Source organism: Excalfactoria chinensis, chromosome 1, assembly GCF_039878825.1.
Source record: "Excalfactoria chinensis isolate bCotChi1 chromosome 1, bCotChi1.hap2, whole genome shotgun sequence".
Lineage (NCBI taxonomy): Eukaryota > Metazoa > Chordata > Aves > Galliformes > Phasianidae > Excalfactoria > Excalfactoria chinensis.
In genome coordinates, this window is record NC_092825.1 from 28,270,516 (window position 1) to 28,295,482 (window position 24,967).

At 39.1% G+C, this 24,967-nt stretch overlaps 1 protein-coding gene across 1 annotated transcript in view; it reads right to left on the reverse strand.

Annotated features, from left to right (window-relative positions):
* Positions 1 to 1,628: 1,628 nt before the first annotated feature.
* Positions 1,629 to 24,967, reverse strand: part of ADAMTS20 (ADAM metallopeptidase with thrombospondin type 1 motif 20) — an 84,111-nt gene continuing 60,772 nt past the window's right edge. Inside the window, exons 29-39 of the mRNA XM_072333591.1 lie at positions 14,151 to 14,318; positions 12,116 to 12,289; positions 9,216 to 9,386; positions 8,502 to 8,702; positions 8,240 to 8,369; positions 7,988 to 8,082; positions 7,799 to 7,893; positions 7,194 to 7,327; positions 5,745 to 5,836; positions 3,253 to 3,357; positions 1,629 to 2,609 (exon numbers count right to left, since the gene is read on the reverse strand). Of these exons, the coding sequence (XP_072189692.1) occupies positions 2,520 to 2,609; positions 3,253 to 3,357; positions 5,745 to 5,836; positions 7,194 to 7,327; positions 7,799 to 7,893; positions 7,988 to 8,082; positions 8,240 to 8,369; positions 8,502 to 8,702; positions 9,216 to 9,386; positions 12,116 to 12,289; positions 14,151 to 14,318 (1,455 nt within the window). The 3' untranslated portion in view covers positions 1,629 to 2,519. The remainder of the gene's footprint in view (positions 2,610 to 3,252; positions 3,358 to 5,744; positions 5,837 to 7,193; positions 7,328 to 7,798; positions 7,894 to 7,987; positions 8,083 to 8,239; positions 8,370 to 8,501; positions 8,703 to 9,215; positions 9,387 to 12,115; positions 12,290 to 14,150; positions 14,319 to 24,967) is intronic.

A 24,967-nucleotide genomic window follows, 5' to 3' on the forward strand; every position in this document is an offset into this window, starting at 1 on the left:
GGAAGAAACAGAAGCACGATACTGTACGTACAGCCCACAACTAACCTTTTATTACATGAACCTGTAAACACATCAGCATCACCAAGTTTCCAAATTCATCAGAGTCAATCATCAGGCTCATGTTTTCCTTAAATTACCCTCAAGATGAAAATTAACCAATGATGTTTAATGGAAGGATTGATTAAACCCCGATTCTCAGTTAAATCAGAATCATAATATGAGGAATTCATACAATGCCAGAACACACCAGTTTCTCCCAAAGCTAGGGCTGAAAACCCCAAAACAACACCCCCCCCACCCCCAATAAATAAATAAATGAATAAAATGTGATGCTGTTTCATATAGAAGTTGAACTCAGTCAGAGGATGTGCTTTAATTATAGAAAATTTATTTAAATAATATATATATATATTGATAAGAATACGCTGTGTTGAATATGAGGTGAAAAGTCACTTTGTTTGAAAAGATTTTCAGTGATTTTGCAGCAGAAGAGCTGAGCACTTCCCAGCCTGTAATCGCTATTTCAGGGTTGAAAAGAAAACAGTTCTCCTGTAGATGGAGGTAGACTGCAGCTTACCTCCTGCCAAAGCAGACACTGAGGGATCGGACTATGATAGAATTGATCTGAGTTTAGCACAGGGAGAAGGAAGAAATGAAGTAGATAATATCAGTGAATGTTTTATAAGCAACCTCCTCAAGAAAGGTGTAGGTGAGCACTGTGCTAGGGGCATGCTGATGTGGAGTTTACGCCTCTGAAGTAGGATTTCCTTCCAGGAAAAAGTCTGCATGACTGTAATCTGCTTGTGCAGCAGTTATTCCAGTATCTGTATCTATCGCAGCAAGGAGGTATTAATATCGTAATTATTCTGTGCACAAACAAGTTGACATAATTCTGCATTTGATTAAAAAAAATATAAGTATACAAGTACCATTCACACAAGCATATTTATTATATAAATACTTTATAAATTACAAGGATTTAATTATAAACATTTCTAGGAAAATAACGTTTTAAATTCTTAATAACTTTTACAATTAATACAAGGCACATAGTGCAAAAATACATTTCTGATGCAGAGATAAAAAAAAAAGTAATTACCTACGTGTGTTATCTAAAATGTAGCTGCTTACAACACCTATGTGGTACAGTATTGTTTTTAATTAATACATATTACTAAGTTGTGGTTAGCTCTTTGTGGGTAAAAATCTGATATAGTCGCCATTTGATCTATCAATTTTACCAGCATACAAAACAAGTATTTGGTTTACAGAATGCACACTGTCAGAAGTATGTATTAGTTATCCAGTACATCATATAAGATACTACACATGTGGAAAATTTTGCTTGGAACACCTGAGTATTGGCCCTGAAACACATCTGTTAGCACATAATTCTACAGTTCTGGACTGTAAGGTAATCCAAAACAACAAATCTGCCAGCCTTCCCCTCTATCATACAGTTACTTCTCTGGAAGAAATAATTCTGATTAGCATTTACAACCATTCAGAAATCAAAGTGAGTCAAAGATGGACATCAGCCACACTGTGAGCATGATGCTGCCCAAAGTTTTCACTAAAGTTATTGAAAACTAGATTGAACTTAAATATCAAAGAGAGACACGCTAGTCATTACAAATATGCTACTGTAATAAGGTGTATATGGGAAGGCTTTAAGTAAATACATATCCATACAATCACACACAAGGTGATACGGTCAACAGACAAACTGCTTTTACAGTATATTTGGTTGAGAGGCAGGGATTAAAATCAGATTTCCAAGCAATATTTCTCCTTATTTTCTCTTCCTGTAACCACAGAAATACTAAGCATTAAATGTTTAACACGTGCTATAGAGACTACAAAGGTTAAACCACACTTTTCAGTATTACTGCTAGCATTTGAGCACCACGAGGGATTTAATGAGAGGGATGAGAAAAAATGTTTTTACTGACAGAAAAACACACAGATCTATAGAAACTATCTGAGGAGAAAGAACACTGGTTATGTACTTTCCTGCTGAAAATTATTGATAGATAAGTCCTAACAGGATACACAAAGTTGCAAGTATTTGAAATAACCAGCTGTTTTCTCTATGTAGCAATCATTTCCTTTCCAAAGTTTAGTAGAACCTATCTAGAAAATCAGTGCAGAAACTACTGAATGTTCCAGAAAAAAATGCACTGGTTAGTTGTAAGTAAAGTACTGCAGTTATGGCACAGTTTAAGGTTTATGCATGTCAGCAACATGAGTGCAATTTACTTGCTGATGTTTCTGCTTTACAAAGAACTGAGGTCTCCCCATTAAAACCTGAAGGCTGTGATTTACAAACTTGTTAGCCCATAAACAGGCAGTACCTCCCCGAATAAGCACCAAAGAAAACAGGATTCTCAGCAGTGAGCATTACAGTAATGAGCATTACAGAGATGAAAGAATTAAAAAATATATATATACACAGCACCTACAATTTGCACCTAAAGGACAGATGTTCCTGCTTTGATGTTCTTACCACATCAGAGTTCTCACTTTATTTGAAGCTGGAGACCAGTAATTGTGTTAGGAATACATTTCCCACAAAACCCTCCACATCTTCCATATATTTTGGTACCATCCTAGAAATCAGACAGAGAGAACAGTCAATCAAGAGAAGCCGCTGAAATCTCAGTTGTATCAAATGCTCCTTGAGGTCTGCACACAATAGACATTTTACAAATCAAACTTACAATTACTAAATCAAGAGATAGCATTTAATTAACAGAACAGGCATGGAAATCCTTTACTGTTATTGTTGTATACCTTCCACCCTAGCTTGCTATGCAGTATTTTCCTTAACTGTGCTTGTTTACTGCTCCTGTTCAATTGGTCATTTGGTTTCCAGTATGAGACAAGTTGGAGGCAACTTCTGTAGTATGTATCTTCAATAATATGGTATTTTGTATGAGGGAATATTAAGCACCTTCAAATTTTAATGAACCCAATCATTTGACAATGGGCTTTTAAAACCAGTAAGAGAAGACTAGGTAGGCAATGCCATCTTGATTTGATTCCAGGAGGTGCGATTAAACATGTCATGATATCTTTAAGATTAGTTTATCTTTATGCCTCATACTGCACTTGGGAGAAGATTTAGATAGATCAGTGACCTCAAGCACTGTATTTTATTAATAAATAGCTTTGCACTAAGGAGTCATCATCAGCAGACTCAGAGGCATAATATTCTACAATAGCAGGTAAAGGAAAACAGCACTGACTTACGTGGGATTTGTGTATGTCAGCGGTTGCATAGTTGCCCTGAGCCATCCACCTAACAGTATTGGATAATCTCAGACCTGTACCAGCCAAGTTAATGCTGAACTGTCCCTAACAAAACAAAAACAAAAGGTAGAATGCAGAACTGATTAACAGAGTTCAAAATACTAAAACACTTACTTATATGTAACTTAGGTTATATCTGGATATTAAGTACTCAAAGGTGCATACTTCTGGGTTATTTACACCATTGCGTTATTTCCTATCTTTTGACTCTTCTGACACAAAAACATACAAGCAAGTTGTTCTGTAGTAAGTAAGTACAACCAGTTTGCAAAGTCTGAGTGCAGAACTGACATCAGTTGATCAGGGTGGAGCACCTCTTCTATGAAAAGTTGAGGGAACTGGACTTATTTAGCTTGGAGAAGAGAAGGCTTTGGGAAGACCTCATTGTGGCCTTCCAATACTTGGAAGGGAGCATATAAACGGGAAGGGGAATGGCTGTTTACAAGTGTGGATGGTGATAGGACAAGGGAGAATGGTCTTAAACTGAGATGGGGAGGTCTAGGTTAGATATTAGGAGGAAGTTTTTCACACAGAGGGTGGTGACACACTGGCACAGGTTGCCCAAGGAAGTTGTGGATGCCCCATCCCTGGATTCATTAAAGGCCAGGCTGGATGTGGCTCTGGGCAGCCTGGTCTGGTGGTTGGCGACCCTGCACATAGCAGGGGGGTTGAAATGGGATGATCATTGTGGGCCTTTTCAACCCAGGCCATTCTATGATTCTATAATCAGTTAATTCAATTTATTTTAGCCTTCTTGCTATGTATTTAAATTAAATTTACAAAACGTATGTACATGCGGTATGCAAGAGCAAAGCTGACTTTCTTGAAGGACATTTCTAAGTGCCTGAACTTTTAGGATATAACACAGTCAGGCCCTGACATCTGGAAATTAGAGATAAATCATTTCTTAGTCATCTGAGTCTCAAACATTTGCATACAAACTGCCCAAGCCTCATCATCATATCATCTCCCATTTCTTGCTCTGTATACTTAATAACATAATTGAATATGAACATCAGTGGAGGTTAAAACAAATAAATTTGTTGCTAAATAGGATGCTCTGCTTTACAAACCATTCAAAACATTTTATTGATTCTAAAATTGTTGCTTATGCAAATAAATACTCTGAAAACTATCTTCATAACACAGATTGTTCATATGAGAACAAGAAAAATAATTTAAAAGCTGGTAAACAAACCTGAGAATACAAAATGATTAAATTACACCTACACAGAAGAGCAATGTGTTGAAAAGTAAGTGCTACCTCCACAAAGAGCCTGAGTGTTGGTTTAGGCAGAACTCTAATCTGAACACTCCCAGCCACCTGCATACAATTCACTACAGGCCTGAATTTCTGTTTTCAGAATGTAAAAATTGCTTAAATCGCAATATCAAAGCTTTAGCAAAGATAAAATCTCTATCGTGTATTTCAGCTTCCATATTTAATTTTTAATATTACCAGTGATATATATATTTGTATGTATACATTGCATACATGTATACATTGCACTAAGCCCATAGAGTCTGCATGTTGAAGGTATTCAAGACTGTAAAGAACTCCAGCAGTTTTCTTGACAAAGGTTAAGTTTGCCTCACTTAAGCATTTCATTTGTACCTACATTGTAGGTCTCTATCTGCCCTTGAATGCATCCTCCCACATAGCCTGTCTTAAGCTTAGGCATCCAGGTTAGATAGACAAGGATTCACTTCCATGCAAATCTAAGCTTATTGGTTTTATTTCCCTTTATAAAGAATGAAAATAAATATAAACTTCCAGAAGATGATCTTGAGTTCATTATCAGACACCTTAGGACATCCTAAGGTTTCTAATGTGGTAAGAGTCTATGAACTACTTTCCAGGGAATCCCACTTCTTCCAAGGACAGCTGAGTTTGACTAGATTAGACTAGGACTATAACTGCATTAGCAAGGAGTAGACTGCAGCAAGGGCAAAACTGTGAAGCGAAAAAGTCAAGAACCTCATATCCATACATAGTAGACAAATCAGAATTTTACACTGGACTAACACTCATCTAGTCCCATAGACTGAGTTCTCATCAGCAGTTGGAGCACATATGGCCCTTCTGGAACTCATCGTTTGATTCAGTTTCATCCAGAGGGCATCCAGTTCATGTGTCCCAACACTGCTCCATGGCATGAACCAACAAACAGAAAGTTGGGATACCGACATTCTCTTAGGAAGCCGCAGCCAGTCCAAACTAAAACACTAACACTGAATTCAGCCACTAAACAGGGTTGATTTCCTCTGGTAGAAACAGAAAGAAACAGACAATGGAACAGAAGAAGGAATAAGAAAAAAAGGCCTTATTAATGTCACACACACAAGCCAGACAGAATGAATTTCAAAAATTTAGAAACTTACAGCACTAAATCAGTAAAACTTTTTTCTAAGGGGAAAGAAATCATAAATACCTGTGGACATCTGGCAGCACTGTAGCAATCTCCAGCTGTAGCAAACGGAACTGCTCTCCCAAGTATAGTCTGAGCAAAAAGAAAATCTGTGGCTAGAAAACAGAAAATTACTCAACACTGAAAGTACTGCATTAGAATGTAAGAATCTCAGGTGAAAACAATGTGAAAAAAACAATCTTTTTCTCTTTTTTAAAATAAACTATGTTTTACATAGTCCATTCCAGCTTATGCCACATTAATCAAACCTACAAGCCCAGTTTGCTCTCTGAGATGGGATGAAGATAGGAGGATGTGCACCTGGACATAGCTCCACATGAGCTGGCTGTGGCCCAGCTTGCCACCTTTAGATAGGGATTTGAAAGTGTTGCAAGATTTCCAGTCCTTTTTGTCTGAGAAGGGACTACCTACAACATGGCATGGCCTTCTCAAGAAAAATATGCCAGTGAATTAGAGGAAATGGAATAACGGGAGCAAAATCTTTGAAGCTGAATCTAATTCACTTGCAAATTAAATAAGCAAATGCAAAATTCAGGTCATTTGACCACTTGGCACAAACTAACATAGGAAGTGTTTCTCTGTTTCTTGTGGCTTTTTTTTCTTCTTTGAAATTTCCACTGAAGTAGAAAGCTGCCTGATGGAAAGGGACCTTGGTGTGCTGATGGACAGCTGGCTGAATATGAGCCAGCAGTGTGCCCAGGTGGCCAAGAAGGCCAATGGCATCCTGGCTTGTATCAGGAATGATGTGGTGAACAGGACTAGGAAGTCATCCTGCCCCTGTACTCAGCATTGGTGAGGCCTCACCTCAAGTGCTGTGTTCAGTTTTGGGCACCTCAGTACAGAAAGGACATGGAGATACTGGAGCAGGTCCAGAGAAGGGCAACAAGGCTTGTGAAGGGCTTGGAGAACATGCCCTATGAGGAGAGATGGAAGGAACTGAACCTGTTTAGTCTGGGGAAAAGGAGGCTGAGGGGAGACCTTACTGCTCTCTTCCAGTATCTGAAAGGTGCTTACAGTGAGAGCAGGGCAAGTCTCTTCTCACTGGTGACAGGACAACGGGAAACAGCCTCAAGTTGCACCAAGGTAAGTTTAGGTTGGATGTTAGGAAACACTTCTTTACAGAAAGGGTAGTTAAACACTGGAATAGGCTCCCCAGGGATGTGGTCGAGTCACCGTTCCTGGGTGTGTTTAAGAGCCGTTTGGATGTGGGCTCAGGGACATGATTTAGCATAAGGTTGTTAGGGTAGTATGGTTAGGCTGCGGTTGGACTTGATGATCTTCGAGGTCTTTTCCAACCTGAGTAATTCTATGATTCTATGAAGTCATAAAGAATTTTGTTTGCCCAGAAATGGCATTACTAGATCCACAAGTGAATTGAAAAGATAATTCTTTAATCACAGCCATGCACATCAACAGAAGGCTCACACTGGATATAACTGCCAAAATGCTTACTTCTAATTTGCATGGAGGTGACGTCCAATCTTATTTTGCTAAAAACCGTGAAGCCAGCTGCAAGGTAATCATTTCGACAAGCGCAGTCTTGCCTCCTGCTTCCATTGAAAGGACATTCATATGGATTCTGTAGCCTAGAGAATAACAAAGATTTAGTTTCCATTTGACATTTTTCCTTAACAGAATACTGTAGTGAAAAAATAATTGTATTGGACTATGCCACCGACATATTAAAAAATTACTGAACACGAAATTCAGCTATTAGCTCAGCTCAACTGAAATATCAAATGTGGATTGAAGCCATTTCTGAAGTCAAGATAGAAAAAAAAAAGTAAAATGTAATAATTTATTGCAATTATCTCAAGTCCAGCTTGGAAATATCCCCATTTCTGCAGATGAGTTCATATGTCTAGATATTCAAAACAGAAAATCGAGGACAATAAATCATATTAATCTGTTCTTTCCAAAGGTAAATATTTTACTGATTTGTTCTGGAAGAAATAAAGGCACTTAATAAATTTTACAAGTCCCCCCCCCTTTTTTTGTTTTGTTTTGTTTTGTTTTGTTTTGTTTTGTTTTGTTTTTTGTTTTGTTTTGTTTTTTACCTGAGTCCATACACCTCAGAGAAATTGTCTGCTTCTCCTTTTAACAACGTCAGATATTCTTTGGGATTGTCTGAGTGCATGTCTGAACAATAGATCTGCAAGAGCAAATATAGACCCTTAGCAAAATCTTTATGAGAAAAGTATTATTTAATAAAATCGTGTTCATAAAAACTCAAGTATTAAGCGTACTTTTATCATCCTTCCTTTAATGTTGAGTAGGTATTCACCGTCTTTTCTCATCCCTTTTTTAATCTGGATATCTTTGCAGGAGGTAGCAATTTCACCTTCAAAATGAATGATTAAATCATATTAATATTTCATGAATAGAATACAGTTTTAGTACTTAATTTCCCATAATTGTGCTCTAAATATATTCATTGTTTTTGTATAAATCAACTCAGAAAACATTAAGTTCATCTAACAAGTACAGATGTCACCTACATTCCTCCGCATGGCAGATCCTCCTGGTATCTGGTTTTAAACGTGGCAGGCACAAGTCACTGTATAAGCCATTTTCAGTCATACACGCTACTGTTCTCTCCTTTAGCCCTGCTCCACAAGACACTGAGCACTAGACATGGATAGCAAGCAGGAGATAGTTTAGAAGGCAGTTAATAATAAACAGAAGTATATCAGCCAATGCCTTGATACCCACATGTTTTTGAGGCAACTATCAAAAATCAGCTTGCACATCTGTACTCACCTTGGTCCACTCCCCCACTCTCCAGGTAGCTGCTTGTGAGCATCCTTTGATATTACAGTTATAAATGTATGGAGAGGGTGTTACTGGGCATTCTCGATATGCCACTGTTCGAAGGCCATAAGCATGCTTGTTTTGAACAGACTGGATTCCAACACAGTATGTGATCCTCTGCTGGTAATCCAACCCACAGCTGGCTGAACACTAAAACAAAATCCCAAGCACTGGTGTTATTCCTGTGAAGCTGAACCTTTCCACAGCATTGCAAACACAGATAAGTCATCTCCAACCCTTGTTTTGGCAAAATCATACAATCTGATGTTTGGCATATTGGTGCAGAAGTTGAGGTCTGCTGTAATAGCACATGCAATGAGATAGGACATCATGTGCAGCTCTTCTCTGTAAGCAGAGCTTACAGAACAGTTCCCTCTCAGCTGCAATATGCATGTACACATACACATGTCAGTAGCGAAAGGGAAACAGGAGATTGAGCCCACATTTCACTTAAATCAAGGATAAGACTTCTGTTTGCTTCAGTGACGTTGTCCCACAAGGACATTTCCCTGGGAGCCAGCAGAGGAGCCCCATGGTAAGGGCACTCAAATTCAGATGAAAATATGTTTGTTTGTTTGTTTTCTCTCTGCACATTTAACAGCAGCATAATACTCTTCAGTGTAAAGTTACAAAAAAGAGATGTAAGCGAGATCATTAGTTTACCTGTGACAATTCTCCTGTGAGCACAATGTACTTGGAGGGAGCTCTCCGGCAGGTTTTGATGGATGGAGGCTTTGTGGAAGGATTGCAGAAGCTTTCATCCACTTGGACCTGGTTTTCATCCACACACTTAATCTTCTGGTGTATCTCCTTTCTTCTATATGATGTCGAGCACTGAGTATGAGAAACACAATCACAGTTTGTGTACCTAAACTTGTTTTTTACAGAGTAAGGCTATTTGCCAATTGTCACACATCATTAAGGCCCAGACAGCAACAACCTATATGAAATCTATTATCAGCATTGGACTAAACTGTGTCTTGTTTTCAGTGTTCAGGTACCCCCAATTGGATGGAAAACAAAACAATAGTGCTTCATGACACGACACTGTAACTGGTGGGTGAGATGGAGCAGAAAATAAACACGTCAGGCTAAATGATAGGGTGAGTGAAAAAGCTCTTCTGTATGAAAAGAGTCAAAACAGGATTTCAGTGAAATATGAAAAGAATAGCTTGGTCTTGAAAACAAAACATAAGGATTTCCTAGAAGCATGTACACAATATCACACTGATAGAGCAAAAGAAAACAAAACTGCTCTGGATGTTAAAACTAACCTGTTGTGATGAAAAAGGAAGGCTCAAATACACAAACTCCAGTCTCAGCAGATGCAATAAGCAATACCACTGCTTACTTAGTTCCCGTTGATTCTAGTCAGAGACCTGAATGTAATTTAACCCAAATTTGAACCAACCCACAATTAATTAGGAGACTACCAAGGTGTGATATATAGGCCAAAGCTATTGTTCACATTCTAATATTACTGAATCAAAGTGGCAACCTGAAGTACAGAAAACAGATGCTGTAAGATAGAGCAGCTCTGCTAGATGTAACCTCCAACACTACCGAATTTCCTTGAAAACCCTGATGAGACTGCAAGAGTTTCTCTAGGTGGTCCATTCCACTACTTCAGTTGTCTTCGCTGAGAAAAAGTTTTTTACAGCATCCAGCAAACCTCTGGCTTCACCTTACTCCTGTTTCATCTTGTCCTCTGACCCTGTAGCACTGCGGAGAGTCTAGTTTCATCTTGGCAATTTCTTTGCAGATTTTAGAAGGCTCCTGTTACATTTCCCTCAAACCACCCCTTCTCCTGGTCCCTTCAGCCCCTGCTCACCAGCAGGTGCTCAGCCCCCAGTCAGCCTGCAGGCTCTTTGCTGAATGTGCTCCCATTTCTCAGTGTCTTTTTTACGCTGGGTTACCAGAACCGGGTATAGAAGCTAGGCATGGTCCAGCAAGAGCTGAGGAACAGGAGATGATCACTTTGGTCTCCTAGCAGTATCCCTGTTGGTACAGACTAGGAGGCTGCTGGCCATTGCTGCTTCAGCCACACACCAGCAGCTGTCACCAGGCTCTCAGCTGTTCCTCCTTAGGGGTCTTCATTCCCCGGGCTGTGCTCCACTTCTGTTTTGTTGAAATCCATAAAGCTGTTGTCATGTTGTCATTCTGTTCTTCCATCTCATCTGGGCCCCCCCATACGGCAGCCCTGCCTTCCAGCTACTAAGCGATCTCCCCATTTTGGCGTCCTCTCCATGAGAAAGAACTGAGACCCAAGGAACAGCTTTGCAAATTTCACTGAGATAAGCACACTGTTGAAAGAAGCTGCAATATGTACCTCTGGGCTTACAAACCTCACCTGAACAAGCTGAGAGCCAAGTAAACAATCTTTTTGATGAAAAGCTTAGCTTTAGCTTTCTATTCTCTCCACACGAACACAAATTGAAGTGATATCATGTTACTGACATAGAAAACCAACAGTATTTGTACATCAGGAAACAGCCTCTCGTCACTCCTTTAATTGGTAGGGCTTTTTGATGAATAAAAAAATGACAGAAATTCTCTTGCATTAGGCAAAAACAAGGTGCTATCAACCAAAGTACTGCAACCTCCTAGTCTTGCACCATTTCAACTTTCGTGAAATGGTGAGGCCACAAACAGGATGGCAGAAAGTCAGAGAAAATGATGAATGTAAACTAGAGCCCAGTCAGAAGATCAGAAGATCGACAAGCAAATGTACATCAGTAGTGGTGCATATGTCCATTAAGCCTATGAAAACTCCATTCAGAAAGTGCACGTGTATGGGCTTGTGTCAGGGGATGGAGTATGGATCCAGTTGAATGGTGTAGCTTATAGGAACACCTCATCTCTTAATGGCATGGAGTAGCCCAGAATATTAGACATACTAGGGATAACCCGATCATTAGGCAATGAGAACAGGCAGAAGAACACTTTATATATTATTTCAGTAAGGATTCTTAATTTTAGTATGAAAATGCCTATTTAATATGAGAATGCTGGTTACTGATAACAGCAAGCCTCCCAGCTGTGAGCTCTGTATAATGTAGATCTGGAAACTTTTCTGATACACTGTGACCAGTATGGTGAGGAAATGACACATCAGTACCCAGAGCAGAGACAGCTGGGCAAAATATCCCAACTTTGAGTACATAGCATCCCAGGAGAGGAATACAGATGGATAAATACTGAAGAGCTACTATTAACGGAAGACGTACAGGGCTATATATGAATCTGGTGAGAAAGGAATTGAACACAGGAATTTCAAGCAAACAGCAATAAAAATGTGAAAGAAGTTATGAAGGAGAGGGATGATGCAGTGAAGCATGGTGTATTTGTTGTGGGGAGCAGTGAATAGCCAGCTGGAATATGCAAGTATTTAATAGGGAAGGAAAATTCACTCTCACGCTCTGAAAATATGTTTTTCTGCTAAAAGAACATTCAACTGCTATTCTGCAATGCAGTGGCTACTAGAAAGGCATCCAAAAGTTGAACGTAAGAAAACTCTTTGCATCAAATATAGTTACTTCATCCAAGTTGAAAGTGTTACTTACATTCTCCCATCCATCTGCCAGCCACTGGTATCGCATGCAGGCAGGCAGCCAACAGGGCCTGTGGCCAGCGGGCCGTGTGCTGTGGTTGCACATTGCTTCATTCACATTACCCAGGCCCTTCAGCTGACAGTAGATGTCCCTTTGCTGAATTCCCACACCACAGGATACAGAACACTAAAATTGATCAAAATGGATCATGTCAACGTGAAATGAAACAGTCAACAGAATGGGGTACAGTCTCTGTTATTCAATGTTTTTGCACTCCACTGACTCTGATGTATTATCTGAAAAAATGTATTATGAAAATGTACATTCCAATTCAAATAAAAGATATAAGATGTATCCTGTAAGATATATGGAAAAAAATGCATCCACTGTGCCTAGATTGCTCTGCCTGCTTAATTCACAGCAGGAATAAAATCAGTGTATGAATATGCAAACCAGGAGTTCAAGGTTTTGCAAGATCAAACAGCTGGAAGTTCAGAACTTACCTCATTCCATTATTAAATTAAAGAATGACATTCGTGCCTGTTATTTTAAAATGCAAACATTAAAATAGAAAGAAAAAAAGAACCTTGGTATTTTATTGTAGAAATGTCTTGCAAATGGTGCAGACCTATGAAGTAGCACAAAATATTTCAAATCATGATGAACTCAATGGATTCAAATCCTACCTACCTCACATCTCTTTTCCTTCTTCCTGGCCAAAGTTAGTTTACTACAATGCCAGGACACGGTGCCATAGACATTCTGTTTTGCCCTGGTCAGAAGCACAGTGAGGTCCCAGAACCCACCAAATGACTCAGTGTAATCACAAAGGAGATACCAATCTACAAAATCACAGATTAACAGAATTGCAGGTGTTGGAAAGGTTCACAAAAGATTATTGAGTCCAACACCCTGCTAAAGCAGGTACCCTACAATAGGTCACACGGGTAGGCATCCAGACAGATCTTGAGTATCTCCATAGGAGACTCCACAACCTCTCTGAGCAGCCTGTTCTTATTCTCTGTCACCATAAAGAATTTCTTCCACACGTTTGTGTGGAACATCCTATGTTCAAGTTTCAGGCCATTGCTCCTTGTCCTATCACTACAAACCACTCCTGCTTTCATCCATTTGCCTCCCACCTCTCTTTACATATTTATAAACATAAATCAGATCTTCCCTCTGTCTTCTTTTCCCCAGACTACTCAGCCTTTCCTCATAAGGGAGATGCTCCAGGTCCTTTAACATCTTTGTGGCCCTCTGCTGGACTCTTTCTAGAAAAAGCAGCCAATGAAATGTGGACAAATTGAGGAGATCGGTAATAGATAGCGCCCTGTCTTTTATCACCACTATTTTGGAACTGAGCTTACATCCTGCAATAACCAAAGGTTCCACATTTTCCTCTAAAAGTTCGGTCTGGGTCCTTTTTAATGATTCATAGAATCATTAAAGCTAGATAACACCAGAGAGTATCTCTTTCGATAATATTATTTTTACACTTGCCATTCAGGTAGAATCATAGAATGGTTTGGGTTGGAGGGGACCTTTAAGACCATCTGGTTCCATTTCCCCCTGCTATAGGCAGGGACACCTCCCACTAGACCAGGTTATTCCCAGCTCCATCCAGCCTGGCCTTGAGTGCTTCCAGGGAGGGGGCATTCACAGCCTCAATGAGCAACCTGTTCCAGTGTCTCACCACCCTCAGAGTATATAATGTCTTACCGATATCTAGTCTAAATCTACCCTTTTCCAGTTTAAAGCCATTTCTCCTCCTTCTGTCACTACCTGCTCTTATAAAAAGCCTCTCCCCAGCTTTTCTGAACTCCCCCTTCAGGAACTGGAAGGCTGCTATAAGGTCCCCTCGAAGCCTTCTCTTCTCCAGGCTGAAGAGCCCCAGCTCTTTCAGCCTGTCCTCATAGGGAGGTGCTCAGATTTCGAGATTTAATCTTGTTGATACTCCCTTTCACTGTAGCAACTATGTTATGAATACGATCTTGCCAAGTACCACTATAGAAGAGAAGAACAAAATCATGGCGTTTTTACATACTTCTTTCCATCCGCTGGATTTCCAGGTAGGACATCTTCCAGCTCTACAGATTTTGTACGTCCGTGGTTTTTTTATATGTCTGCAGTTTCCATCCTCTATCTTAGCCTGGAAGCTATTAAAACAATGTACATCACGATGCTTCAAACCTTTCCCACAGGAAACAGAACACTGAAAAGAGAAGTATATTAATTTACTAAAAGTTTCAAAGTAGTAAGGAAACAAGAAGAAACTGCAGAGTAGGCCAAAATGGACTCTGTGGTTTAAGGAATAAGCTTCTGTATTATGCCATAATATCTAATGCACACATCTGAAATCGCTGCATAAGTTCTCTTGTACTGAGCATTATTGATGAGATGTCAAACATCTGTCACGTATTGTTCATTTGTTCATATATTCATTGATAAATATCTGAGCTCAGTTAGCCATGCAGGAGACAGTTTACTATTACAATCTCATGACACCCTCTAGCAGCCCTCTGTTTTCAGTAAGCATACTGCTGTTTTCTTGTAAGCATTGTGCTACCCATGGTTATTATAAGATATAGAGAGAGACAAATGCAAATCATAGGCATGCTGGTTTCCAGCCATTAGGCTATGAAACCATGCTTGTTCTGACACCTGCATTCCACAAGGCAAGGGAAGATGCATTAAGTAGTCACTATAGGTTACAGCACATTACTCAGTGTGGCCCTGCCCCTTTCATCCCCTGGCTATTCTTTTTCCTCCAGAAAGTTGCTGTGATGGATCATGCTGCCACTTGGGCACCTCTCCCTCCAACATGAACCCAGTGGAGCTGCAGATATATTTTGTGAAGCACCAGTGTGCATTAGGCATGATTAGAGAGCAGATGACAGATCATCCTCTTTCTGAGAAAGAGCCAGAGAAAGAGCAGTGAGGTTGGGAGTGAACTCTTCTGGCTGTCCCATGTACCTGCAGAGCAGAGCTGCATGTCATAGGGAGCATTCAATTAAACATGGAGCATCTGAAGCACTTCCAAATGAAGTGGGTACCATGAACTTTTCAAATGGAAGCACTGAAGTCTTTTTTATTCCTCTTTAATATATTCTCATCATTAACCTTTCTATTTCTATTTATAGTATTGAAAGCTTTTGAAGAATGGAGACACTTCCTGGCAAATTTTCTGTCTGGAAAGAGAAAACCTGTACTTCACCCTACAATTTACCTTGTAATTTCTTATTTCACACTTGCACAAACACTTCCTTTACAATCAGGTAGAGAATTCATACTCAAAATTTAATTTCTAATTGGCTGTGAAAAAGGATTTAAATATAGATTCTCTTTCTAGGTACGTTCTCTGCCTTTTGTCTTACATCGTTATCTATGTCACTAGCATTACACACTAACTTCATTAAGCATTTCTGAATATATATACTATTTTCTATTTTCTAGAAATGAAATTCAGCACATAGTGCTCAACCTATCTGGAAATAAGTTTTAAAAATAAAGAAATATGCTTTTTCTAGGAACAGGCTAAAAAAGCAGTTCTCCTTACAGTACTCTGGTAGTACAGCAGATGAGTCAGGCACCTTACAAAACACAGTGATAGATGACACCTAATGCAACCAGGGAAAGAAAACTGCTCTTTTTTCTTTTCTTTTCTCTCTCTGCATTTAGAAAAGCAAATGCACTCACTCTGTACGTATTCCCCTGAAACAGGACATGTTCTGACTTCATTCTACAGGTAGCTCACACTGACCTAGGGTACCTGCTTGACTGGCTTCCTTTCAGCTTTAGATCATCAGGATTCTGTGATTGTGTGGAAGTTCCATACAAACATGAAGAAGGAAGCATCAGATTATCTCCTGAGCTGGACAGAGGCTTTGCTCTTTGCTCTGGAAATCACTCATGTACTTCTATTGTGCCTAGCCTACAGCACATTTCTTACAAAGATGAATTTAGCCTTTCTTGAGCCTTTACTCATTCTTGAAGCTCCTAATGCATTACTAAACACAGTTTGTAGAAACTCGTCCTCTCACTGCCCGGTGCCCAGTGTTGTGAGATGCTCTGGTAATGATCTTCGCAAGGCTTAACTCATCCAGCTGAAAATAGTCTACCTGCACTTCAGTCTCCCGCTGCTTGACTTCCTTTTGATCACTAAGTTTGCACATGGTCAAGAACAATGTAGTCCTTACAGTTTGAGACACCTATCAAGTGCCTTCATTTGGACAACATTCCGCATGATTAGAGCCTCCCGGAAAGCACATTTTTTTCATATATTTTCTGCAGATTGCACATGTAGGAAGAAAGTCCATAAGAATTTTAAATCTCAAAATAAACACAAATCTTTTGCAAAGGGTACAAGTTGAAAAAGGTATCCTGTAAGCATTTTACACAGAAATTCTAGCACTTGTCTCAACCATGGCAAAAGTAATATTTCCCATATGCTACATTCTTTCAAAAACATAAAACTGCAGTAAAAGGCTGGACTTGATTACTATTGTTCAAAGTCATTCCATGATGCTGGTAAGTAGGATTCATCTGCTTGGCTTAGTTTTTTTTTTTTTTTCATAGCAGTAAAATCTTATGAGGATCAGCCTGACAGAAATCCTGGTGCTTTCTGCAGTACAGCATGATTCTCAGGCAGACATGCCATCATCATCTCTCACCAAATTAAGGCTCTGTTTGCAGCTGACAGATGTAGTTTCACAAAAACCTCAGTAAAGAGCTTTTTTTTTGTTGTTGTTTTGATGATTTTGCTATTGATGCTATTTCATTTCAAGTTTGAAGACTATGGATTATTTGGCAGATTTTGTTCTAAATTTTCCTAACCTTTTCTTTCAAGGCAGCATTTTGTGGAGCTTAGCTGTAGCTCGCTGGGCTTCCAGAGAATGAAAAATAAACCGGTAAATGAGAAGCATGTAACAAGTTCTCTTTGTGTTCATATTAGGCATAAGGAGATGTAACACACGAATGAGATCAAAAGCATTGCTTTGCCACTAAAAAAAAATGGAGAAAAGACATTTAAATGTAAGCAGGCATTTCTGTGACTGGATAGAAACAGTTCTTAAGATGGCAGATTTTAAAATGGCAGCCTCCCCGGGGCAGTGGCCACAGCACTGAGTTTGCTGGAGTTCAAGAAACATCTGGACAACACTGCCAGACACGTGGTCTGGTTTTTGAATGGTCCTGTGTTGAGTTGGACTCGATGATCCTCATGGGTTCCTTCCAACTCAGGATACTCTATGGTTCTATGATATAAAGGATAAGAAAATGTACGAACCTATACAGTTAAACACAGTAGTTGCTTGAGTTATCTGACAAACTGCATTTTGATGATGTCTTGCTTGGCCTAAAAGTCTATTTGGGCTCATTTAAAACTATGCTAAAGGTAGAGTGGGAACACTACTGCACAACACACTCATAAGGCATGCCTTTGAGCACTACTCAATTGTGAGTTCTTTCAACTTTTCATTTGTGCTATTATAATTAGCTCTCCCTGCGCTTGCCTCCTCTCTGCAAGCCATATCTCCCCCAGGTTCCTTGTGTTGCTTGAGCATGAAACAAGTATTTTCCAGCTGAAATCATTCACAAAGTTGTCCTTCCCTTTACACATGTAGAATACCGTCAAGAAGTAACACAGACTCTGGGACTGGATACTCCTGAATTCACAGATTCAGTGTCACGGCTCTTCACTAAGATGAGCACAAGCACTTGTGCTATGAGCTCAAACAATCAGAAGGGACCAGGGTTAGAAAAGACCAAGGAACCAATCACTCCTGAGAAAGGATCTTGAATTCCAAGAGGTATGTATATGATTTATTTTTATCTCTAAGCTACACAAGTTAACTACAGAAGTTACATAGAAGATTTTGAATTATCTCATTGAGCATAGGATCATTTAAGCAGTTCAGTACTATATCAGATTTATTGTGTTGAGAAGATGTCTCAATATGATTAATCTAAGTAAGTTGTCCCTGCAGCTGCAGTCTGTAAATCTGTTTTACAGTTTTAAGGAAGTTGCTTTTTCAACTACAGCAATTAAAAGAAGGAAAAGTAGGCTAAGAATGACTTTGCATTCTGCATAGCAGGGTAGGAACCCGATGCACCAGTGTTCTACCATTCTTACATTGGTTACCATTGCTTCCGGGTGTGTATCGTGCATGTGAACACCTGTGCACACCAGATCAGTCCCAGTGTGTATGTACAAGATTGTGGAGTGCACAACAGTATGACCTAACAGTAGGTCTGAATACTGCAGCTGAGAACAATGAAAGGCAACAGCAGCTCTTCTGAGGTCATCTAATTTCTCCATAGCCACATCTTTTCTGTCAGGACTGTGTACTCTGTGCTCCATGGATGGACAGCCTTTGTCTGTCTCAAAACATGACAATTTTTTTTCAACTTTCATTTGAAGGATAACAAAAAAAAAAAATGACCAATTTCTGAATAAGTATTTTTCAAGTATATTGATTCAATATTGTATCACAGAATAACAGAAAGGTCAAACTTGGATGAGACCTCTGGGTTGGTCTGCCCCAGCCCTGCTCAGCAGGGACATCCAGAGCAGGGTGCCCAGGCCCACCTCCAGGCAGCTGCTCCAAGAAGGAGACCTTCCTTTATATTATGAGAATTTTTTTTCCCCCAGAACCTCCACTTCTCTAAGCTGACAATTCCCAGCTCTCTGCCTTTTTCATAGAAGGGGCGCTCCAGCCCCTTAAATCTTCATGGTCCTACATAGGAATCTTCCCAGTATATCCAATGTCTCTCATGTATTGGAAGAAGAGATGGCAGAACTGGACTGAGTACTTCAGGTATAGCCTCAGTAACACTGGAGGTAGGTATAAATGAGAAACAAAGTACAAACACATACGTACACAGAAAAAGTGGAGAAGGAAGAATGAAGAAGATCAAAGACAGATCTTCTAGGGCTGATGTAGAGAGCAGGAAGGCAAAGCTGCTATGTGAAGAGCCATATGGCATCTACTAGGAATGTGTGTTAACACGTTCCTCTTAAAAACAAAGACATCCCAATTAAAACAGAAAAAGACACACAGATCAAACCTTTCCATTATATTAAAGTCAGTCCCAACAGTTCAGATCTTGAAGGGAAGGGAAGTTGATTTTTTGCATGCAGAATTCAAATTCTACTAATGATACTACAGAGGCATTTTAGCATTTAAAATTGCCACCATGTGGTCCAGATTTCTTTGTCTTGTGCAGCTGGAGGTAGTGTTAATAAGGGAGACCTTTCAGCAAAACAGCAATCTGCCTAGAAGGCAGATGAACAACCATACTCTGTGCAGCTGTTGGAAAAATCAAAGCCATAACTCCTGAAGTTCCATTTAATGATCATCCACAGAATCTCATTTATTCATTCAATTTGCAAATAGGCTTCAGTTCGGCTTATCTCTGACATCTCAGCAAAGCACTTCCCATTGCCTCAAACTCAGCAAAACCAAAACAGAAGACTACGTTGTATGAAATCTCTCTTTTCTGCTCGTGACAAATGTCACCATTTTGCCCACCACCGGCTAAAGCCAGAGCATTAGAATTTACTCTGCTTCTATCTTTAGATCCTGTTGGGCCCTCATTCGTACCCAAGTCTGTTTTAATTGTAAACTCAAATAAAGTTCATTGTGCAAAGTACTGCATTTCGCAGATGCGCTACTTCATCTGGACTCTTAAAGAAGAACATTCAGGAAACATTTCTTTGTAAATGAATGATCATACTATACATATTATGTAACTACTTTGCCTGTATTTTCCCAGTACGTTTATTTTCTCTACAAATGTAAAATACATTGTTAGCTTTCACTGTAAGAAATAATTCGTTTACAACTTTCAAAGAACAGTTCTATTGTAGAGAGATAGTAAGCGATATTGACATGCTCGTGTTTGTCTTTTAAAGTGAAATTCCTTATCTCTCCAGGGAGTGAGCCAGTTTATACAAAGCTACCAATTGAGAGCTATCACATCTGCAGGAGGTGACAGAATGCTCTTTGCTCTCCTGTTTGTTCTGGGAAGTGCTTTGAAACAAACAAATTCTACAGCTAGAAAAATTATCAGTGTGCCCAAATGTGCACAGTGGATTCCACACAAGCTCAGATATGAAATGTCATCATCCAAAATCTCTTTGGTGATTTCCCCCTAGGGAACCTGCCTTAGCACTGGGGTTGGACTACGTGATCTCCAGAGGTTCCTTCCAACCCCTACTATTCTGTGATTCCTTGCCTTTGTTATTCTGAATAGATGTTTCTCCCCACAAAAGGAGAATACAGTTTTCTTTCTAGATGAATTTTCTTTCGCAAGAAAAATGATGTGCCTGATTTATTTGGAGGTGACACCAATACTCTGCTGCTACAAGGAGTGTGAAAATTCCTGGTGCCAGGAAAAACCTCAGTCTTGAAACTAATGAATTAGCAGCCTTACACATAATTTCCACGTGGTGCCTAAAGAATCCCGACTGTGTGATTCAAAAAAGGAAAACTGAGCACAGGTAATATTCAATTCTGAGTTTCATAACAAGAAACTGAAGTCGATGCTGATTTTGGACAAGAATAAGTTCACATAGCTCACAGTAAAGCCTACCGTTTCTCCATTTTCCATTAGAGTCTAATCCAAACCAGTGGAGAACTATGATGGTCTTTGATGGAAAGAACATTTCAAATAGATTATGGACACTTCAGTGTGAGTGTTTTTGGAATACTGTGGTGTGGTGTAAGAGAAGAAAAGGAAAGCAAGACGAACAGAACAGTGGCAAAAAAAAAACAACAAAATGAGGGCTATAGAAGACAAGGGAAATTTGTCACAGAAAATGATGGCAGTACCACACTTCACAGAATAGTTGAGTCAAAGCCCAAAATCATATTCATGTGTCATGACTTCTCTAGATATTATTTTCTTTCAGGTTTCAGCCTTCTAGGTAGACTCTTAAGACACTTGTACACAAAATAACCTACACGATATCCATATGTCCATGCCAGGCATGCTAGCACTATCTCACAACACTGAGATGCAAAAACAAGCCTTGTGCTAACTGAAGGTATTTTCTGTTGCTATTAATGTGTGTTTGATAATTCTGAAAATTTAAATATAGCAGTCACTCCTTCACAAGTAGGTGATAAGTGTATTCTCCTTCAACACTGACAACGTATTGCATTTGATATCTCGTTTAACGCTTCTTCTAAAGGCTCTATTTCATCTCCCCGTTACAGTAAAAAATCATGTATAGTTATTCTGCCTGCCATACTTGCTCTCTATTTGAATTCTCTGCATCTGGTTGCCACATGAGAATCAGAAAAACAATGGGTATTTCTGTCTCCTTTCAGCAGCTATTTGGCAAGCTCTGCTATCTCACATGCAGGTCTTAAGATGGGCCTCAAAGTGTCACTGAAGGGTCTGCACATGCTTCAGCTTCACCATCAGTTCTCATTCGAATAACTTCACTGCCGTCATTAATCAGAGCATGTATTAAAACAATGAGAAGTATGATCAGCTTACGTATTTGCTGGGGGGAAGCAAAGGAGATCGAGAAGGGGACAGACAAGCAACACTGCTCAATCAGCATTTCCGCTGTACTGTATCTGGTACACGTGTCTAACTTTTGTCACCTTTCAGCCCAATGATATATACATCAGAGACAGGTGGCTGAGGCAAACCATCAAGCAAAAATACAAGAACATTGGGAAATCACAGAACAAACCCAGACAATTCTGCCTAACCTCTCCTTCTGAAATCACTGACAAACAGGAAAAGAGTTAGAAACTCACCAGGCCTTTCTGAAAAATCTGAATCTACAGATAGACGCTTGTGTTAAATGTACAAGACTGAATGATTATTCTGCTCTTTGTGTTCTTTGGGAACCTACTAAAAACATTTGGTACGCCCATGTTTCTAATTGCATTGTTGCAGATGGCAAAATTCTGACTTGGCTAGGATTCAGCAAGTCTTACTCTTTTCTTTTTTCCACAAACATAAACCAAGTAACACCTTTATGTAATTACATTAAGGCAGCAGCAATGGAGACAAACTGTAAGAAACAAGTATCAAGAAAGAAGGAAGGCAGAAACGGAGGTAAGATCCCTGGGGACATGCAGTGAAAGCAAAAAGAAAGGAAGCACTTTTCCCCCCCTCATTTCCAATAAAAGGATAACTTTCCAGACACATTTCCCGAAGGGAGAACAAGGGATATACTCTGTCACATCCAGCAGTGTGCTTGCCAGCACACCCACCCACCTCAAAAATAAAACAACACAAACCCACATACAAAACCAAACAACCACCCAAAATGTAACCCAAGCTGAATTCATGACTGCTGTCAACAGCAGGACACAGTTTAAAGGTGCATCACAGGGAGTGCAGATGCAGTCTCATGCCTCTTGAGAAGCTCGGTAAAACTGAATAAAGACCTCATAAGGACATAGTCTGCCTTCTCACAGAACAGCAAAGTTCGCTCATCAAGAGCAATGCTTTATTTATGATCTTCACAGTAAAAGATGGACCATATTTTTAATGATAGAGGATCTCTGGTGTGAGGTCTACACTTTCAGAAACAGAGGGACTGCACAGAAAAACACAATTTGTTTATATATTTTCCACTTTTTAAAGCTCACTTTATCTTAACATATAGGGCCTTTTCAATCAATGAAATACAAAGTGATGAGATAACACAGTCATACCATGGCAGACCAATTACTCTTTGCTGATTTGCAAAAAGGCAAACATGATCAAAAGGTGTTGCCGTGTGCAATCATAGTTCAACCCCCCAAAAGGAAACATTGGATCTCAGTAACTGCAGTCTCTGATTTATCAATTTCAATCACGTGAACTGCAGCAAAACAGTAGCTCATAAATTAAAGCAATACCAAATACATATGTGTTATGTTTGCCTGTTCTGTAAGAACTATCATCTCACTTACTTCATTTGATTAAAAGTTAAGGTTTTGTATAGGAACTTGCCAAAAAAAGTTGGAAAAAAATAACAGTATATATTGGGATGACACTGTTTTGTCAAAAACTTTTTAAAAGCATCAAAATTATAACTATGAGAAATGTAATTAAGCTGAAGAATTAAGAAAGATAATGCATTTTAAATATTAATTGGGCAAGAATATGAGCTTACAAGTATAATGTAGATATTAAGAAATACATTTCACCCACCTTTGTATGCGTCTTCCAGTTTATGTTCAACCTAAGCCATTCTTCCACATATTTTCAATTACTTACAAACCAATCTTTCCAGCATCGCATGCAGCCACGTGCATAAATATGAGCATGTACACAAGCTTCTGAAGGACTAATTCATCAGGAAATCTAAGTGCCTGATCCTGCTCTCACTGGAGCGTAAGGGCCATAGATACATTCAGGCTAGCACATATACAGATCAGTATAGTGGCCTACCCTAGTGGAGTAGCTCCTATCCCACAGTAACCCATTTTCTCAGAAAGGATGGGGGTCTTTCATCATAGAGACCTACAGAATGTCTGGGGAATACTAATGCAAGCCAGCTAAATAAAATATGCATGTAATAACCTCCACAATTCTTTAACAATGCTTCAGTCTACGTTTGATAGCTTTTAAATATGGGCTTCAAAACACTTTGAGGCAATATTGATGAGCATTGACTGGGATTCTCAAAACTGCCACACAAAGCTGCCACAGGCAGCTCAGAATGGTTTTTCCATGGATCTGACCACCCAGAACCTGTCAGCTTATCTGAAAGTTCCTACACCACAAAAAGAAATAGATGTCTGAGTAGCTTCACACTCGTTTCCAATGAATGACTATAAATATTTAGGAATGCTATTAGGGATGATCAGGATCACCTGTCATCCTCTTCTGCAATATACTTTGTTTTACTTTGTTTTCCAGATAGGTTTCTTCTTACTTGTCCTCTTTCAAAAGGAAAGGTCTGAAAGTTATGCACACTCATAAAACTGTTTTAGTTCTTTGAGATTATAAGAGTCAAGCACTGTGTTATAACCCTCACTTTTCTGTGTCTTTTTGTCACTAAGCGAAGAAGACTGCACTGTAAAATTACAACCCCAACATAAGTTGTTAAATAACCATTATCTTTAAGCTTTGTATTCAAAGACCATTAGAGACAATGAGTTCATCATCAGAGATCAACTCCTTATTTCAGTCTAACTGTCCAACAGGATCAGTTTCTGCTTTTATCACTAACAAAGTTCACATTTTTGTTGTTGTTGTTCAACTTTCAGAGCTTTTTCAAATTTTACAGCACAGCAACCTTTAATCTTTTACAGAGGAAATTTTAAAGATGCTTAACCCCATGAAAATAATGTCAGTAAAATATCATATGTCGTTCATCGCACACAACTGTTACTCAGTACTAGAAACACTTCCAGCAAAAGTAGTTAGTTCATTTCTTTTAAGAACTTTAAACATTAGCATTCCTTAATGAAAGACACGTTAGATATGAACACAAAGCCACACAACATGCGCCAAAAAAGAAGGGTTAAAATGCAGCTGTATTTCACAGACACAAATCACAGTCATTAAATTAAATCATCAGACATACATTATAACTTATTTATTATTTCAAGCTATACAGGCAACATAGCACCAAAATGGAGAAAATTCTTCTAAACATGATGAACAGTACACATAAATATTGGCTTTTGAAGTTCTGAAACAAGTATTTTCTTCATATTCTTTCAGAATTGCCCTAAAAGAAATCCACTTTCCCAAGCTTGTTCTATGACATTATTTGCGTAGTGACACATGTTATCAGTTATCTCTGGAAAGACACTCCCAAGTTTCAGAATACTTAAAAATGAATAGCATATGCTAACATTAAGATTTCAGCCAGTGGGATATTAAATAAACGTGCTGTAT